Source organism: Micropterus dolomieu, linkage group LG19 (genome assembly GCF_021292245.1).
Source record: "Micropterus dolomieu isolate WLL.071019.BEF.003 ecotype Adirondacks linkage group LG19, ASM2129224v1, whole genome shotgun sequence".
In the NCBI taxonomy this organism is placed as follows: Eukaryota; Metazoa; Chordata; class Actinopteri; order Centrarchiformes; family Centrarchidae; genus Micropterus; species Micropterus dolomieu.
In genome coordinates, this window is record NC_060168.1 from 13,314,941 (window position 1) to 13,333,725 (window position 18,785).

The 18,785-nt window shown below is 42.4% G+C and overlaps 3 protein-coding genes across 5 annotated transcripts; 2 read left to right on the forward strand and 1 right to left on the reverse strand.

The window, feature by feature from the left end:
- Nucleotides 1-141: 141 nt before the first annotated feature.
- si:dkey-27i16.2 (regulator of cell cycle RGCC-like) lies at nucleotides 142-11,681 on the reverse strand. Of its 2 annotated transcripts, none has more exons than XM_046031215.1 (6): nucleotides 11,484-11,681; nucleotides 3,900-4,085; nucleotides 2,811-2,975; nucleotides 2,068-2,148; nucleotides 1,350-1,412; nucleotides 142-849 (listed from the first exon to the last, which is right to left on the reverse strand). In XM_046031215.1, exons 2-6 carry the CDS (start codon nucleotides 3,919-3,921, stop codon nucleotides 842-844), a joined length of 339 nt encoding a protein of 112 aa, XP_045887171.1. In that variant the 5' UTR covers nucleotides 3,922-4,085; nucleotides 11,484-11,681; the 3' UTR covers nucleotides 142-841. The 2 variants fall into 2 exon arrangements, with proteins under 2 accessions (XP_045887171.1, XP_045887170.1); XM_046031214.1 differs by lacking the exon at nucleotides 11,484-11,681 and adding an exon at nucleotides 5,279-5,412.
- Nucleotides 5,409-9,416, forward strand: pcdh20 (protocadherin 20). The gene is made up of 2 exons (XM_046031203.1): nucleotides 5,409-5,462; nucleotides 5,980-9,416. The coding sequence occupies exons 1-2, from the start codon at nucleotides 5,415-5,417 to the stop codon at nucleotides 8,491-8,493; spliced, it is 2,562 nt and encodes an 853-aa protein (XP_045887159.1). The 5' UTR covers nucleotides 5,409-5,414; the 3' UTR covers nucleotides 8,494-9,416.
- On the forward strand, nucleotides 11,152-18,588 carry plp1a (proteolipid protein 1a). 2 transcript variants are annotated; one of them, XM_046031208.1, is made up of 7 exons: nucleotides 11,152-11,307; nucleotides 13,699-13,885; nucleotides 14,032-14,188; nucleotides 14,539-14,707; nucleotides 15,896-15,969; nucleotides 16,077-16,142; nucleotides 18,054-18,588. In XM_046031208.1, exons 1-7 carry the CDS (start codon nucleotides 11,304-11,306, stop codon nucleotides 18,189-18,191), a joined length of 795 nt encoding a protein of 264 aa, XP_045887164.1. In that variant the 5' UTR covers nucleotides 11,152-11,303; the 3' UTR covers nucleotides 18,192-18,588. The 2 variants fall into 2 exon arrangements, with proteins under 2 accessions (XP_045887164.1, XP_045887165.1); XM_046031209.1 differs by lacking the exon at nucleotides 18,054-18,588 and adding an exon at nucleotides 16,526-17,899.
- Nucleotides 18,589-18,785: the final 197 nt, after the last annotated feature.

The following is an 18,785-nucleotide window of genomic DNA, read 5'->3' on the forward strand; positions in this document are numbered from 1 at the left end:
AAAAGTGAAAGGCTTTCCACATTGTGTGTGTGTGTGTGTGTGTAGAGCAAGTGTGGCCAGCAGTTGCTCTGCACTGACTCTGGAACAAGATAAAATTTTCTTTTATAGATCAACAAAACAAAAATGAAATCTATTCTGAAATTCAACCAAAATGTAGCTTTATTTATACTTGCATTCATCTGTACAACACATTATATATATATATATATATATATATATATATATATATATATATATATATATATATATATATATATATATATATATATATACACACACACACACACACACACACACACACACACACTGGAAACATCAGCACATAAATGACAATTGATATTACACAGCAGATCTAAATCCCTGGGACTTGAAATGTGTTTAAACTAAAGTGCTATCTGTAATGTTGAACTAAAAAGATGATCAACCTCCTTTAAAAGAAATATGGCACTGAGGATTTAGGGCCCTTTACTAGCATAGTACTTTTGGGAGTTTAAAATGTGGTATAAACATGCTTTCAACAAGCGTTTTCTTGCTCTTCCTGGACAGATGGAGGCTTTGTCTAGTTTCTGGAACATGTCACACGTCTTGGATCTGATGCTGCGGGGGACGTCGTCTTGCCGGGAGGACGCGGCATCGCCAGGGGTCTGTGGGTGTTCTTACATTTTGAAATGGAGTGCCCTTTTAATTTCTGATGTTAGCCTTTTCCCCTGGAGCAGCCAGGGGAGCATTTGCTCCCTCAGATCTGCTCAGGTGTAGATCCGCCTGTCTGCCAGGCAGTAGCCAGTCACGTCGCCCCCGGCCTGTTTCTCCCCCCATTTACCTGGCAGAATTCTCTCTCTGTTCACATTTCTGCAAAAAAAAGGGGGCGGGGGGGTGAAGTGAAAACTACAAAAGCTCAGAAGCAAGAATAAGAGAGCACGCATACAGGAGTATTAACACACTGACTAATGAGCAAGCTTTGTGAAGATAGAGGGGGAGTTGTGTGCATGCACAGGGGCCATACATGTGTTCACAGGCCTCTGAAACACCACTGCTTTAGTGCTGATAGCAGGATCATGATGCTCATGTAGTCAAGTATGCTATTATCACTAAAGGTCGTGTAGATAGTCCACCTGAGTCCCCCGCTAGCATTTACACACAAGAGGTACTCAGAGATAAATGGGTTGTGGTGAGGTGGGGTGTAGAAAGAAAGTGGCTACTACTATGCACTCTGTTTTTTAATGTGTGACAAAACATGCCCTCTGTCAGCGTCTTGGCTACCTTCACACACTGTAGCCTGCAGACTTGTGGGCTTCAGTGCAAAAGGAGTAAAGTAAAGATTTGGGGGTGTAATTCTCTTAAATACGCACCTGCAAGTTCCTGGTCCAACATGTTGATAAAACTCTCAAGTTCTCTTGTGTCTCCCAGCTTGGCTGCAGGAAGAATACAGATAGAAAAGGAATTTGAGAAACTATAGGGGGGAAAAAAACAGCAATGGAACATTTTTGTGGAGAAATGCAGCTCAGTTCAATGGTATTTCCTTTGGATCAAAAAGCTAAAAAAAAAAAAAAAAGAATCTAAGTCCCAGAATCGCATATGAACCAAACTGTTCAACAACTGGCAAAAACATTTTCAGCTTCTTTTCTTCAAACTGAGATAAAGCTGATCTTAAGCGCTGTAAAACCTTGACAGCTTGATGGATCCAACCAGGATCTCGGTTGTGAAAGGTATTCACACGGTGAATGACACCTCCTGGTCACCTTCTTGTTTTCGTTCACCGAGATTTAATGGTAGTCAAAACGCAACAGCTCTCATTTACACACACCTGAGCCAGTCTCACCACTGCATAACAGTACAAATAATCCCTGCAGGAGACTTTGGGAGAGGGAGGGGGTGGTGCTGCTGGTGGTGGTGGTGATGATATGATACAGTAACAGCGGCAGGGCCTTTGTTGTGTAAAAACAAAAGAGCATTCAGTCTAATGTAGAGGGGGTTTTGTGTGGCTGTGATAGTGATCAGAGCAAACGTGATAGTGATCACTGTAAAGAACGAGGACTATGCACGTGGGCTGATGGGAGTCTCTAGTACCTTTCTGTGCCAGCGTTATGCCTGCTGTGTGAAGCTCCTCCTCGCTGGTGTTCAAACTGTTTCCCAAAGAAGCTTCGCTGCCTGGGGGGAGAGGGAGGCGAAGAGGGAGTGAGATAATAAACAGAAGACGAGCACTGAGGCCGGCCCGTGCAAATGATCAACAACAACAGTGACAACAGTTTTTACACAATGCAGGAGTTGCACATAATGATAACAACATGCAGTAAAATAAAGGCAAGCACATGTTCACTGTTAGCGACTCCCGAGTGTCAGCTTATGAAAGCAGTTTGCCTGTTGAAGCGTTAGGGGGCCGAAATACTTTCAATAATGATGACACATGGGAGCAGAAAAACACACTTTCTTCTTTTATCTCATAACCGTCGACTAACGCACAATGGCAGCAGCAGCAAAAAAAAGAACAGACAATTACAGAAGATGGTTTATCCATAATTGCAGTTCATTCCAGTACACAGCTATTGTCATGAGCAAAACAGCCACTTTAATAGAAGTGTACAGGGATGTGTCCTCTTGTACCACTAATTTCATGCAAATTAAAAGTGTCAAGCTGCAGTTGTTTGGGCTGATAAAGGGGCTCACCCGGTACCCACGGGGACTCCATTCAATCTCACTCAGCAGCAAACGATGCACTAAATAACGTCTTTCCTTTCCCCACACTTTATTACAAATTAGCAGACATTATCTTGATCACAGTAACATTGTTTTAGGGCGATTTCATCACTCACTATAATCTGAGTCCTCGACTCCACTGTCATCCCCCAGCCCTGTGCGACTTTTGGCCTCCTGCAGGACGTGCTGGTACGCATGGGGTTTGCTTTGAGACGGGGCTTTCAGCTCCTCCACCACATCCTGGAACTCCTGCAGCAACTCGCCCAGCTCAAGTTCCAAGTCTGCGGAAAATGTGACAGCAGTTGGAGAAAAACCACATTACTCTACTGAAAGAAAATGTTAACAGTGTCTCAAGTTTTGTATTTTAAAGCCTTGATTAAATCCAGATTTATTTAGAATATTTTAAATAAAACAAACATGTCAAAGATCTTGCATATTTCCTAAAAAATAAATATCTTCAGGGTTGAAATTAGATAAAAAGCTAAAAGCCAAAACCTGCGGTTGACGTGTATTGTCAGTGGATTGTATCTGATAACTTGGTGTGTGAAAATAAACCTAACACCCCATGAGGAATATAAAACATCTAACAGCCTGTAAAACACCTGCTCTGCAAACTGTGATAAACAAATATTACAGTTGATGTCTAAGTTCTACGCTTTTGGCTGCAATAAGACAACACTTTTGGCCATTTCTTGTATAAATGCACAGTCATAAAGTAACAGATGCAGTAAGGGATGAACACACCTCACTTAACTTGCTATAAAATGGTGGGTAAAGTTATTTTATTAGGATAGAACTAATATGACATCTTTAACAGTCCCCTATGGAAAATAGGAGGCAATAAGAGTAGCACATGTAAGCACATACACATTCAAAAACTTAAATGTTTGGTAAACAATAAAATTATACAGCCTTCAGATGTGCCATGTAAAATATCAACAAATATGAGAATATGAGGTAGAAACAGTGTGAAAGTAAATCATAGCGGGCTACATGATCTACACAACTGCTCACTTTCTCAGTGCAACTTTAATTTGTATCAATATAAAAAGGAGTAGGCAAGTCTGCAATTTTAAGAGGTTAAAACAAAGGTTACAGCCTCTCTGACAGCATTATACTGGCGTTAGCTGTTTTGTTATGGGCCTATAATCACCGTCCCTGAATCATCATTTCAAACTAATGGCTCAAGTAGTCGTTGGACTCACCTGCGGTAACGTATGAGGACATGCTGGAGCAGTAAAATAAAACACCACGGGCTGCTGTGTGTCTGGGTTCAGAGCGGGTTTAGGTTGACGAGCAGGACTGCAGTTTTATTATAAAGCCCCTCCACATCCGCTCAGTTAGCTGTCCAGCCAACCACGTCGCAGAGAAACCTCAGAAGTCTACTGTAACTGGAAAAAAGTAGGCGGAAAGTTGAAAGCAAACCAGTAAGCAAATGAGACAGACAGAAATAAACTGTTACGCAACTCAGGTCGAGGCATACAGTCTTTCCAAAGCATTCAAATTAAGAAAGAAATGTTGTGTGGACTTTAAAAGTCGTCTTATTCCTGCCACAATGAGCTTGGTACAATAGAGAGTCAGAGGACCTTAACGAGTCTAGAGAATATAATAATAAACTGTGATGCTGATCAGTCCACGAAGGGGCTTTGTAAGGGCCTTATCACACTGTGCAGTCAAGTCGCATCATCCTAAAATTAATAAACTTTTCCGGGATATTTTTTATAGCTACATTGTTTTGATTGGGTAAATGCATGCCTACCTACAGGCTAATTCCTGACTCTGGCTGGACTTGAATAAAGGGTATTTTAGTATTAAAAAAAAAAAAAGAGGTCTCCGTGTGTCAGAACAAAATGTTTTAATATTCTGTTTCTGCTGTAGTGCAGTTCTCTGCTCTGTCGACAGAGGCCCCTCAGGTGCAATTTCTTTCAAGTTCAAACTGCACAGAACAGCTGTTCAAGTCTGTGGGCCAGGGCAAAATACTCCATTTCAGTCAAATATACTTAAAGTAGCAAAAGTACTCATTATGCAGAGTAGCTCATTTGAGAGAGTGTCATATTATATTGTTGACGCCTTATAGTGGGCAGTGAATTATGTAACAGTTTAATGGGGTAGCTAATTGAATACTTTTAATTATGTATAATAATGTTGGGTAGTTTAAGCTATGAAAAATGCCTCATAGCTTACCATATGTTTTAATCTAAAATCTAAACTTAGTAACCTAGTTATAAAGCTGACAAATAAATGTAGTGCATGCAAAGTACATTATTACCCTCTGAAATGTACTTCAAGTGCATGCTTGAGCACTGATGTTCACCTACACAAGAAACTACCAGTTTATGTGTTCTCACAGGAATGCAGCAAGACACATTAAACAAATGATGACAAACCAGAGAGAGCTAAACTAGTCAGAGGCCGTTAAAACATAAGGAAGTAGTTTTAAAAACCAGGTGGAAGGTGTGCCAATCCAACTTGTCTGGCCAATCAATAAGGCCTGTAACCACATTTGGCAGTTGCATATTAATCCTTTTCATTTTTCATCCTCATCATTTTTTTGCTGCAAAAGCAATGCAGGTAAACCTGTTACCTGTCTCCTGACTTCCAGGTAAGTGCTGTAGGAGGGGCATGTAATGAATCATGCCTTCAGCTGTGCAGGTTTAAGTTGCTGCTTCTGTCCTCAGTGTTCACTTGCTGCCAGGGAACTTGGATAACGTGTGAGGTCAATGGGCCATGGGACTCCTGATAACATGAACTGGGCTGGACTACTAAAGGTCAGTAAGTCAAAAGCAATACAGCGATGATCCATTCTGATTGTATCTAATTATCGTCTCAGTGTTTCTGTTTCTAAAACTGGAGTGTTATCCTTTAGTGTGCAATGAAAAAAAAAATAGAAATGCACTGAATGTGTGATATAGCACCTGGAGAGGCACTGTAGAGTTTTTGGGTTACATAAAAAATTGGGCCCACCCAGAGCGTCTGAAAGATTTAAAGAAAAACTGATAAAAATATTTGTGAAACTGCAGAAATATATGCAAATGTACTGGGGCTGTGTTATTTGTGTGTGAGAGTAATTGGCTGAAGATAAGTGAGGGGCATCACATTACCTTCATTGTGCATGTTGCTTGCTTTCAAAAGAGTTCAGTCAGGCATGAATTTTAAACCTTATCATCTCCAGGGAAAGCTTCTATACTTCAGTTGCAAGTGCAACAGAAAGACTGTCGAATCTTAACCGAAATCGAAAATACTGGTGCATTTAAAAAAACATTTGTTTGTTTCTTCTTCCGTCAGAATCTGCTGGTTGTGGCCCATCTCCAGCAGATCATATGTGATTCTGTCCAGTTTTCAATCCCAGAGGAACAGGAGCCTGATATTCTGGCCGGGACACTTAGTAAACACTTTCATCCTCCGTACCAGCTCCTGACCGAGGATTTCTGGATGGACAAAAACACAGGGAATTTTTATACCAAGCGAAAGATGGACCGCGAGGCCCTCTGCCCCGTGAAGACAAAAGCTGAGGAATGCATTATTCTGTACACTGCTCTCGTGGGGCCTTCAGGAGATTTTATACAGATTCCTGTAATCATAGAGGACATCAATGACAATGCACCTCGTTTTGAAAACACTGAAATACACCTGAATGTGTCCGAGGACGTGGCTGTCGGGACCAGCTTCTTGTTGGATGACCTGGCTAAGGACAGTGATGCCGGACGTAATGGCGAGCTGTATTACCGCTTAGAAGATTCTTATGGTGTTTTCAGTTTAAAAGTCGAGGAAGACGGGGCTGTCCTCATGCTGGTTGTGCAAACAGCTCTGGATAGGGAGACTCTGGACCTGTATCAGATGGCGCTGGTGGCCACTGACTGTGGCTCAGACCCTTTAAGTGCTACAGCAACTCTAACAGTCACAGTGACAGATGTTAATGACAACTGTCCAAGCTTTAGCGCCGACAGCCCCCGCAGTGTCACCATCCCCGGAAACTCCCAGAAGAACATGCTGGTTGCTCAGGTCAGAGCCACAGACCCAGATTCAGGCCCGAATGCTGCCATAGTTTACTCCCTCAGTCCCAAAGTCTCTGAGCGGGCCAAGAAGCTCTTTAGCCTCGACAGCCTCACTGGGTACATCAGACTAACACAAGACCTCCAGAGTGACAACTCCGAGGAGCTGTTGTTGAAAGTGTTAGCTAATGGCCATCACTGCCCCCCAGCAGACACTCAGGTAACCGTATCCGTGCTCCCCAAGGCAAACCAAGAGCTGACGGTCAAGATCGGGTTCATAGCGGAGCATCAAAACCAGACTCTGGTGTTACCAGAGAACCAGCCCCCCACCGTCTTAGCTGTTTTAGAGTTTGAGGGTGACAGCAGCTTTAAAGGCTCATCTCTTTCCATTGACAGTGAAGTGCCTTTCACTTTGAGCCCACAGAATGGCAAATATCTCCTTTCCACATCAAAGCCCCTTGACTATGAGATGAAAAGGGAACATCATATTTCTGTGGTAGCGAATGGGAGATCAGCTGAAGCTCATTCCAGGCTTGTGATCAGGGTGATGGTGGCAGATGTCAATGATAATGCTCCACATTTCCTCCAGTCCCACTATCAGCTGGAGGTGGAGGAAAACAACCAGCCAGGAAAGTCACTGCTGCGAGTCTCAGCCTCAGACGCAGACAGCGGATACAACGGGAGGGTGACCTACCGGCTGGACAAACACACATCTACCATCTTTAACATTGACCCTGTCACAGGTCAATTGTCGGTATCAGCCTCTCTGGATAGGGAACAGCAGGATGTATACAAGCTCACCGTGTTTGCACGAGATAGCGGTTCTCCTCCCTTGGAGTCAGTGACCACAGTATCCATTTGTGTTCTAGACCAGAATGACAATGCCCCTATTTTTTTAACCCCTCACTTCATCTTTTTCATCCTGGAGAATGTACCACTGTCCTCCCAGGTGGGGAGGGTAGGAGTGACAGACCCAGACGAAGGGGAAAATGGGAACACAGAGTTGCATGTTGTAAACAGCAGTGGACCTTTTGTTGTGGATAACACCCAGGGGATACTACGCACCACCACCAACTTGGACCGTGAGACAGAGGACCGCTATGAACTCTACCTGCTGGCCATCGATCATGGGCACCCGGTCGCTTTGACTTCCACTGCCAGGGTAACTATCTTTGTGGGGGACATCAATGACAACCAGCCAAAAGTGATCCTTCCCAGCAGCAACTCCTCATGCCAGACTGTCTCTCCTGCAACCTCAACAGGCACCATGGTGACAAAGATCTATGCAATCGACGAGGACTCAGGCCTGAATTCGGATATTACATACACTGTTGTGGCATCAGAGCCAGAGCAAAACAGCAGCCCCTTCCAGGTGGATTCAAGTTCAGGGATCATCACTGTAGCTCAGCAACTTCTACAGCAGGATTTGGGAATGCATCACCTGTTCATTGTGGTCAGAGATGGGGGGAAACCAACTCCACTTTATACCACTGTCTGGGTTAATCTGTTGGTCAATGACAGCATGGAGCCCTGCCACTTGGACAGGACGCCCACCTGGATGGGGACACCTGTCATGTTTCCAACAACCTCAAAGTCCATCATCTGTAAGGAGGAGGACAACAGATCTGCTCAGCTGATTCTGTTAGTAGGCCTGGGTATGATGCTGGCATCCATAGGTTTGTTCGTTGTGACAGCTGTTTTATACCTGAAACAGAAGAGAAGAAGTCTACAACATAACAAGAGGAGACACACTGAGGAGAACGAGATTCCACTCAGGCTCAAACGCAAATATTACTCTGATGACTAAGAGATTAAAGCAAGCAATATGTGTAATCACTCATAGTGTGTCAAAGATGAAATCAGCCTCTGAATTTAATACTTTCTGAATATTTGTCAAAAGCTTCTTGTATTTTAACAATCAAATTAGTTGAATTATTCTGATACACAGTGTGTTCAAATATTTGTCAACAGCAAAATTCTCAACATTCTGTGGAAAAAAAGGTGATCCATTTTCTGATAATATTTCTTGTGAGCTACCAGAAAAGCATGTGAAGGTTGTACTGAAAAGTTAAGTATTTGAAGTTACCAGCAGAGGCTTGTTCCCTGTGCATTCTGTAGCACAATATATCATTTCACATAGGCAATGTATACAGTGTTAACCACCATCAGATAGAGCACATCAAAGCAAGGCATTCCTAAAATACCAGTGTTCCAGTCATTATCTTTAGAGATTATCCTCCATGACCCCTGCAGCGAGACGAAGACTGAGGTAATGGTCCACTAAGTTGATTGGGCCTTTCTCAGATTTCCGACTGAGTGATGGGGAGTCTGAACTATTTAGACACACAAAAGGGTTTAATGTTCCTGCGGTGGAGAGGCGATGAAAGTGTCTCAAGAAGCAGCTCTGAGACGACCACGGGAGGCGGAGCGTGGTTGTGGACAGGTGAGAGGCGGCCGAGGGAAGGCACACCACCATCTCAAGTCACCGCCACCTGTTACCCGATAGCGCTGCTTATTAGACACAGTGCTGCATGAATGGCATCCAAACGGCGGAAAACCTACTGTACTGCACCCAGTAACTCAACAGGTTTGTTGTTTTGATGACAGATGTTTTCAGTGAAATCACACTGTGTTCAAAGAAATCTTTGCAAAAGGCAGTTGCTCTCATGTGATACTGATACATTTATATGCTGGGGAACAATTAACATATCAAACCAGGTTAAGTGATGCATAAACTATGAGTGAGTCGGGGAAAAATGCGTTTACAAATCTGTGAACACACAATTACACAAAGAGGGCAGGCTACTTGTTTAAGCTTTCATTAAATATATATATATTTTATCTTTTCATAAACCATTGAGTTATCCTTTCAAGAAACACCTGTGTTAGAGGAAAGGAGGGAAGCCACGCAGCCGGAGCCTGTAAAACACAATGTACAACAACCTGGTTAGTGGAGAACAAGGCTTGTATAACATGAGTGGTGTTTCTCTGAGGATTTCTGAGCCAGCAGCTCAAAAATAAATAATCTAATAGAGCTGTATTGTGTGACTAACAACATTAGCTGAGAGGAAATAAAGAGCCCCATAATAAACTTACAAATTAAAGAAGCATATTTAATACATAAGGAATTACAGATTATATGAGATTAAAACATGGATAAATTAATATTAAAGCAGGCCAATTGTAGTTAAAAAGCAAGCAAAAGGTCAAACACATTTTTGACCTGGGTGACAAAATGTCTAACATTCTTACAGGCATCATGTTTAGATTTGCCTCTTGACAAAACTGACTTTTCTCAACAACAACAACAAAAAAATAGTATTTTGGGATAAAACTCCTCATGTGCCTGCTACTGTACAAATGCCGTGGCAAGAGAAAGCCTGCCATCTGCTGGACATAGATGAAGCCAAATCTGGCTCTTTATTTCTGAGATTTGTCCAGAGGGTGAAGATGAATCAGAGGACAGTCTCTCACTCTGACACAGTCAGGTCGCCTGAGATCAGTGATTTCCCTGCTGCATGCTGCTCTGCTCCTCTCACAGTACATCTCATTTTAATCATTTCATTTCTGAAGCGGAACATTTGATAGTGAGTTATGGTGTTGCATGAGCTGACATGGACAAAGACACCAGCTGGCACTGGCCCCAACAGGCTACCCAGTGGATTATATCTGAGATGCACATCAGGGGTTTTATGATTTCAAATGACATAACAATCCTGTCGAATTAAAATACCAGTGATGTTTTTCTTATCAAAGACACTAGATGTAGTGATGTTGAAATACCCCCCACAGCCCCTCAACTATCTGTCTTAAAGGCACTATCTAACTTGAAAGTCGAGTGATCCACATATTCATGGTCTGTGAATGCCACTACAAGCTCTGCTTTTAAAGGCACATTCCAGGGCTAAATGGGTCCATTTAAGAGATCACTGATAAAGTGGATAATTGGGTTTTGCTGGGATGTCAGATGGTTCATGTTCAGTAGCCTTCTGTGTCTCCAGCACTGCAAACAGACAGTAGACTATCTGGCAGTTTCCTACAAGTCTGGTGAGCATCATGTGACCACAGGTTTATATTGACATTTACACTTCAGACAAATAACCCTCAGTGTCCATTGATATAGAGCCTCTCATCCTTCCCATAGACCATCTGCATGATTCATGAGCTTTTTCTCATTTGGTATGGTTTTATTGATCAGGCTGAAAATGTTGCCATGGTTTTATAAAACAAAAGCCCTTGGCGACCCAGGGACTGCAAGCCCTAGAGTAGGGATAGTCATCTCACTGAAGAGGACAAGTTATTCCTCCTTCTGTATTTGCATAAGACGTTAAGTTGCTCTCTCTCTCTCTATATGCAAATATGCGTCAACAATGAACTAAGGAAATTTTCTGAATCTTGACCTCATCATTATTCTTCGCCTTGGAGTTCATTGAAAAGCGACATTGTTTCTTTAAGATTGCACTAGCGGTCATCAGCGGGTCTGTCCATTGTTGGTGGAACAGAAAGCGAGTTGAGATTGATATACGGGGGCCCGAAGACAAGTTGCGCATATGATCAGCGAACCAGCCGCAGTGCACGCATCAGTAGCCAACAAGTCCTGAACGCATCCTTCCAGACATGGGTAAGAAACTGCAGCCGCTGGACTGTCCCTTTATTGGCTTTTAGCGGATAGAATAAGTCATAGCCTACTATGAAATCTGCATTTTATTTGATGTGATTGCATGCTGATGTGAATGGGGCTGTGAGAGGGAATCAGAAGTTATTAAGTCTTTGTCAGTTTAGAGGTCGGCTACTCACCGGCTGATGCTCCACTGGTATTATGAGATTTATTTCATGCTTCAGATGGCAGGGCTACTTTCAGAAGAGCCTTGTCGCCTTTGCTTTTGGTCGCAATCTTTCTCAATTTTTACAGAGCCGAACTTGGCCTGAGCTTTGCATTTGTTTGTTGTTGTTGATGTTTTGTTTTTTACCAGAACGAGGCCTGTATTTTCATCTGAGTCAAAAGCGAGAGACAGCGGGCAGGCTGTGGTTCAGAGGGCTTCAGTTTACTCAGACAGGTGGTGTCATTAGTTAATTGGTACAAGGTGTATCTGAAGGCATGAGGGCTAATAGTGGTTCTGCTCAAAATTCTGGTTTATGTGCATGCTGTTAGCTCCTTGTCATTTACTTATGGTGACCGGCATTATTTATGAACATATAAATATGTAATATTTATATGTTTTTAATTTACTTCATTCCTCATGTAATAATACTGAAAATATGTCTAGCTTTCTCACAGTTTATCTTTTTAAACTTTTTAAACTCCCTCTTCCATTACATAGCTATCTGAATGAAAGTGATTGCGGTTTGCCTCTCTTTTTCTCACTCTCTCTCACACACACACTCACACACACACACAGCTTACACACCGCTATGTAGATGTGTTCAATTAAATAGCTATCTTTTTGCCCCTGCTGCCATCTGTGTTTACTGTAATGGTACCAACCACAGTCTGTCTGCTTCCATTGTGCGTGTCTGTGTGGATGCAAGCATGCAAGCGTGTAATGGCACACATGCACACAGTTGCATTGTTTGTTTATAGATTTGCTTCTCCATCCTCTTCCAGCACAGGCGGCCCACCCCACTGCCACTGTCTTGTCCCTGTGTCTCCCCAGAAGGAAGTCTATGAGTGTGTGTGTGTGTGTGTGTGTGTGTGTGTGTCAAGCATTGAGGTGCCTCTGGCCTTTGTTTGCTTGACATTGGTGGCCCTTGTACGCCCATGATGCTATGGGACAAAGACTGTTGTCTCTGCAACCACAAAAGCAGCCTCTCTCTCTCTTTCACTTTGTCTCTCCTCTCCATCCTCCCCCTGTTCTCACACTCTCCATGCTGGGTGGTGAATGGAGTCAGGGTGCGAGCTGGGGTCAGAGCAGATACATACCCATGCCCTTGGCCTTTGGCATCCATTCAAACGGCATATGACTATTAGGGAGAATGCACAGCTTTACTAAGGGAATGAAAGTGTTTACAGCTGCAGCTTTATCCACAATGACAAAGTTTCAAGGGCCCATATTTTTTTGAGACTGTTGTTTCCAAAATGTTAGATACAATCTTACTTACCCGTTGTGTTATCTAGGAATGCAGATAGTTTCGGTTTATGTGCCCAGGTTTTGAGATATCAACCTCCTAAGATTTCTGCATCTACCCTAATTCAATGGAATTCCACGTAGCGAAGAGTTCCTGTTACTCTGGAAAATCCACAATTTCCTTATGCACTTTTCATGGGAACTACTTTCTACAAAAAAAAACGGTCACTATTAAAACTGTTGACAACATGTCATGTGTTTCTGGAGTTAGTTTTAAAGTTTTGCTGAGACACCTAGTTGGTTGGTTGGGTGTAGATATAAAGAAAATTAATCACCAACAATTTTTACAATCAACTCATATTATGAATTAATTATCAAGCAGAGCCCAGCTCTCTAAGTGTGAGGATTTGCTACTTTATCTGTTTCACATCATTGTAAACTGAATCTCTTTGGGTATTTGACTGTTGGTAGGACATAACAAGACTTGTGAAGACATCAGCGTGGGCTCAGAGACACTGATGACTGATTTAGACCAAAATAGATTGATCGATAACGAAAATATTCTTTAGTTGCAAGCCTAGTTTCAAGCAGCACTAACACAATTCCACTCACCTTCTCCACATTAGGGTGGAGGCAAGAATCTTATAGAGGGATATATCAAAACCAGAGCAAATACAACCAAAGCTATCAGCATGGAGTTAAGTGAGCAAATCTTTTTTTCATACTTTGGGTGAAGCAACCCAGGTACAGTTAATATAACATGTCCATATTAACTTGACAAAGTGGAAAGAGTAAAAAGAAATTCCCTCCTTACAAGCAAGCACCGACCGTACACTCTGCTGTGCATAATTATATTTTGGAACAGAGATCTCCTTCTGTGCTGTCTGTCATATTGCATCAGTTAATTATGTGCCTTGACTTTCATGGTGCTGGGTCTTGGCTAACAGGTTGCTATGACTGCTGTATGCGCTGTTTGGGTGGGGTGCCATACTGCTCCCTGGTCGCCACACTGCTGTGTTTCTCTGGCATTGCCCTCTTCTGCGGTTGTGGGCACCAGGCACTCACAGAGACAGAGAGACTCATCGAGACTTACTTCGCCCGTAATCTTCAGGACTACATCACCCTCGCCTACATGTGAGTGGTAAATCTAAGCATTTCCTTCATTTAGAGTGACATCTTTTTAGCATTGCCATGGGATTGCTCTGGCTGTAGTCTCAATTCAGGAGGTTTAGAGTTTTTTGTAACCCTGAATTCCCTGTTTTCCTTTTCCTCCTTCTCAGCATTCTATATTTCCAGTATGTCATCTATGGTTTGGCCTCCTTTTTCTTCCTCTACTGCATTGTGCTGCTGGCTGAGGGCTTCTACACAACGAGCGCTGCCAAGCAAAGCTTTGGAGAGTTCAGGAGCACCATGTGTGGCCGCTGCCTCAGCTCCTCGGTGAGAGGGCCCAGAGTGGGACAAGTAAAGGGGATTGGAGAGATTGGATGGGATTAATACACATATCACTCCCTGGTGGGTGCTGAGCTGAAAATCTTAAAGCTGCTAAAAACCTTTGGGGACATGCAAAGATAAGCAATACAGTGTGTGTTTGAGTGGTTGGGGGCGGGTGGGGGAGTTGGAAGAAGAGTAGGAGAACAGAGAGTGAGATAATAAGAAAAGCTAATCAGGAAAAAGTAAATGTGGTCACTAAGTGAGTCACTGCTCATAAAAACACTCTCTTAGATTACCTATGTGCATCAGGTTATTATGATGATGCGCCCTAACATTTATTCTGCTCCCTCCTACAGTTTATAGTGATGACATATGTGCTAGCTGTGCTGTGGCTGTTGGTGTTTGCCTTCTCGGCACTCCCTGTCTACTTCTTCTACAACATGGATGCCACCTGCCACACCATTGATGTTCTGACTGAGACCCCAGCAAGTATCAACCAGCTCTGTGTTGATGCAAGGCAATACGGTAACAAGACATCTTTATATGACAATATATGAAACTGACTTTTCATTGTATTCTGCTATAGGATATTCTATATTTTTCCTATTTTCAACAAATCCCACAAAAAGACCAAAACCAAACAATGAATTGTATTAACAGCCCGTGTAACCAAAGCGTGTTCCTCTCTGCCACTGACCTCCCAAAACTGTTAACAGCACAGTCTACAGACATCCCAGTAGCTCTGTGAAGCTGTAGCTAGGCACAGATGCTAAATGCTAAAGTCAGCATGCAAACATGCACGCATTGACAATGCTAACATGCTGATGCTTGGCATGTATGTTCAACGTTGTTAACATCATGCTTTAGTGTGTAAGCATGCTAACGCTTGCTAAAAATTAGCACTAAACAGAAAGCGGAGGCTGATCGGAATGTCATTAGTTTTGATGTTGGAACTAGATGAAAAGTCAGGGGGTCCAGCAAACAAATTCTTAGGGAGAACATGAATGTTTGTAACAAATTTCACAGCAATCCATCCAAAAGTGCTGACATTTCATCAAAATGCCAAAAGGTCAACCTAATGGTAGCAGGAAAAGTCAGGGGATTATCAAAGTCGTTAAGATTCATTCTCTGGGGACCATGAATGTCTGTACCAAATTTTGTAACAATCCAGCCAATAGCTGTTGAGATATTTCAGTCTGGCCGACCAGAACCACAGACCAGCATTGCCATCCCTAGAGTGTGGTTAGAAACACATTTGTCACACAATGAGCCACAGTGTTGCACTGGGTGACATGTTCCTTCATTACCATGAACATTGGCACTGTATTTTGTGAGTCAATGCCACATACTCTGCGCTGATGGAGAACACTCACCAGCTCATCAAATGTGTCCCAAACAAATGCACTATTTACTGGATTTGGTGATGTTTGCTAAAAAACTACATTGCCCAGCTGTTTAGGCCTTTTTATTTTATTTTTTTTAAATTAACATATGTGACCTTTTAAACATTAATGTCTTCAAAAGTAACCATCGGGCTTTTGATTGCCATAGACAAGGTAGGGACGTCAGAAAAGTATTGAAAACGAATGAGGAGGTCGTTGGTTTTGTTCTTTTCATGTGATTTGTGGACAATAACAAAAACATAGAATAAAGCCATCTTTATTCTTTGTACTCAAGAGTTTGACTTGAATAGAGAAATTTGATTTTCAACAGGGCTCCTGCCATGGAACGCGGTGCCAGGGAAAGCTTGTGGTATAACGCTGTCCACTGTTTGCAAGACCAGAGAGGTGAGAACCAGGAAGTAATTCAAGCTCTGCAGTCATGTTCTACAATTTGCCTGACATGAAATAAAGACGACATGTTCTCACCACTAATGCAAATCTCCTCCTATCAGTACCGAATGACCTATAATCTCTACATTGCTGCCTTCACTGGTGCGGGCATCACTCTCTTGGCTCTGGTGAGTGATTATGCTTCCACAGTGGGGTACAACAATAGTGTTATGGCTCATGTGACTTAGTGACGCTCAAAGTGTAGGCGGCGAGGCATCTCAGGCCTCCATGACTGATGACTTTTGTACTATTGCTCTCTGTTCCTCTTTCTCAGCTGACACAAACATCATAATAATGCCGTAATGTCTGGTGGGGTTTTTTCAGCCAGGAAAATGGTGCACCCATTATACTCGCATGCTCCATTACAGAAGCTGTTATAGGCATGATATTAGCTATCAAATTAATGTCATTAGCAGTTAATCATGTTTTTCTTATTTGTAGAGTTTCAGGATGATTTCTCTTCTCTGTACATCTGTGCTGACACTTCCTGTCTCTGCTTGTCCTTCCATAGCTGACCTATACTGTGTCAACCACCTATAACTTTGCGGTTCTGCGGTATCTGGGGAGAAAGGGCATAGGGGCACGGTGTTAGGCTCACCAGCTTCCTGTCTGCTCTATCACTACTTCACCAACAACACATGGATCTAAAGGAGCGGCAACAATCCTTCCACATCATCTGCACAGAACCACCTGTGGTCATAGACTCTTAAAAATGATGTCTTGTATTTTTTTACTTTTCTTTATGAGAAGAATATTATTGTTTTGTTTCCCTTCTCTTCTTTTTGTTGTTTTTCACGTGTGTGAGGTTTGCCTGCTGCTTTTACATGCAGTAAGTCTTATTTCAGGATTTTTTTAAAAGCCAAGTCACCAAATTATTTGTAAATCGTTACTCTTGTTGCTTGTTTAGTGTTTAAAATTGATTTCTGCTTCCCTTTGCACTCAAAATACAAATAACACACCCCTAATTAATTAACATATGTAAGAAATAACTACCTATTTGTAACACATGTGCAGCTCGAATGCAGCTGTTTCAGAGAATAGGGATTATGGGTTGCCATGGCTACCATCCTTCACATCTGGTTGCTATGGTGGCAGACAAGCACGCATTTGCAGTCTCACGCTGACCCTCAGGACTTTTCTCACGGGCTGGAGAAAAGACTCAACAATGGGAGTCAGGCCTGTTTTAAAAGTCAGCCAATGAGGAGCCAGTTGTGGGGGTGCCACCTGCGCTACGAGTCCCGGCCAAGGGTTATATTACATGTCAAGGGAGAGGTTCCCCCGGACAAAGAGAGGGTTAGACCCCTCTAAAGCCTCAATGCAGCTCTTCTGGGACAGCAACCACACACACAGCCCCATCCACATGCTGCTGCACAACCCCACCTCCCTCCGAATAATGGAGTGCGGGGACTGAAGAATTTTTAAGATTTTGAATAGTTTCTTTCTGACAAAGGGACTTGCTTATTTAGTTCTGATCTAGAAAGGTCTGATATTCTCTCATAATTTTGAGATGGCAAAAGCACTAGGTGCTAACTTATCGAGTGAACTCATTAGTTGACCTAAAACTCATTGAGTCCCCCCTGCTGTTAACGCATGACTGAGGTACTTTTTATAGAGTTAGGACAGCTTTGTTTGGTCTCTAATTCTTTAGGAATTTTGTTGTAGTTATTGTATAACATCTTTTTACTTACTGTAGCTGACTTCACTACTACTTTTACAAATTGGGTATTACTAACAAAACCTTTTGCAACGTAATAAATAGATTGTTCTGTTTGGTTGAAGCTTTACCCAGCTGTGAGTGGGTGATTTGTCAAGTGGCCCGCTTGCTGTTTGATGATTATTTTTTTGTGTTGGTAAAATTTGTTAATAAAACTGTTCTTTTGAAGTATTTGTGCAGAGTGCCTCTGAAAAGACTTTGTTTGTAGTCTGTGAAAATGCAGTGTCACAGTGTTTAACTGGCGCTCCATCCTTGGCTTCCTGCCACATCTAGGGGCCAAGGTGTTTTGTAAGGTGTTTTGTATTCTCTCCTCTTGTGTTCACAGGTGCACTGTTCCCTGCACTTGGCTGTGAACCAGGTCTACCTGAGGAAGCTGAGACACAGGGCAAATGAGGAGAGAAGCTCTGACCTGTACGGGAGGCTGCAGAGACAGTGGAGGGATGCTGTGCTCTCCGTACCCTGACAACACAGCACCTCTAGTTTTGCTGCAGGAGCTTTCCATGATGGCCATCACTATTTTTTGTTAAATTGATTCCCTTCAGTATTTTGTTTTCATTAAAATATAGGCTATTGTGTTACATCTAAAGTTATACAATGGTACCAATGCAGTCTTTTTTTAAGCTGAGCCACAACAGTTCAAGATGTTGTGCTTATTTCCTATGGTCTGCATTTGACAAATGTCTGTCGAATCTATACTTTCTGTATATTTCCTAAAGTCAGAGATTTAAAAAAACTATGTAGTTTGAAAGGCAAACTTGATGGAAAAACATTTTATTTCCTGCCTAGGTCTATTTTCACAGTATGCGGTGCATGCTTGATATCCTTTTTTAATGAAAGGGAAATAAACAGTGTTCACTGTCTCTCAGATTCCCACACATACTTGGTCATTCAATTAAATTCAAGGTGTTGTGTGATGAAATTCAAATAAGGTCCATTTTGGGCTAAAAATTCAAGACCTGTGTTTTACTCATGATCTTAATACTGCAAATATTAGGGTTCTTTTCTTGATTTTACTGCATAATGGTTGAGAGCTGAAGTATACTCATTAGAGTGACCT

What these genes read in the sequence shown, in the direction of transcription:
- si:dkey-27i16.2 (XM_046031215.1), bottom strand. Translation starts at nt 3,921, where the DNA reads ATGTCCTCATACGTTACCGCAG. An exon ending in GTCCTCATACGTTACCGCAG is followed by an intron (nt 2,976 to 3,899) that starts GTGAGTCCAACG and finishes CATTTTCCGCAG; the next exon opens with ACTTGGAACTTGAGCTGGGC. An exon ending in CATAACGCTGGCACAGAAAG is followed by an intron (nt 1,413 to 2,067) that starts GTACTAGAGACT and finishes TTCTTCCTGCAG; the next exon opens with CCAAGCTGGGAGACACAAGA.
- pcdh20 (XM_046031203.1), top strand. Translation starts at nt 5,415, where the DNA reads ATGGGCCATGGGACTCCTGATAACATGAACTGGGCTGGACTACTAAAG. An exon ending in ACTGGGCTGGACTACTAAAG is followed by an intron (nt 5,463 to 5,979) that starts GTCAGTAAGTCA and finishes TTCTTCCGTCAG; the next exon opens with AATCTGCTGGTTGTGGCCCA.
- plp1a (XM_046031208.1), top strand. An exon ending in GCCGCTGCCTCAGCTCCTCG is followed by an intron (nt 14,189 to 14,538) that starts GTGAGAGGGCCC and finishes TCCCTCCTACAG; the next exon opens with TTTATAGTGATGACATATGT. An exon ending in CTGTTTGCAAGACCAGAGAG is followed by an intron (nt 15,970 to 16,076) that starts GTGAGAACCAGG and finishes TCCTCCTATCAG; the next exon opens with TACCGAATGACCTATAATCT.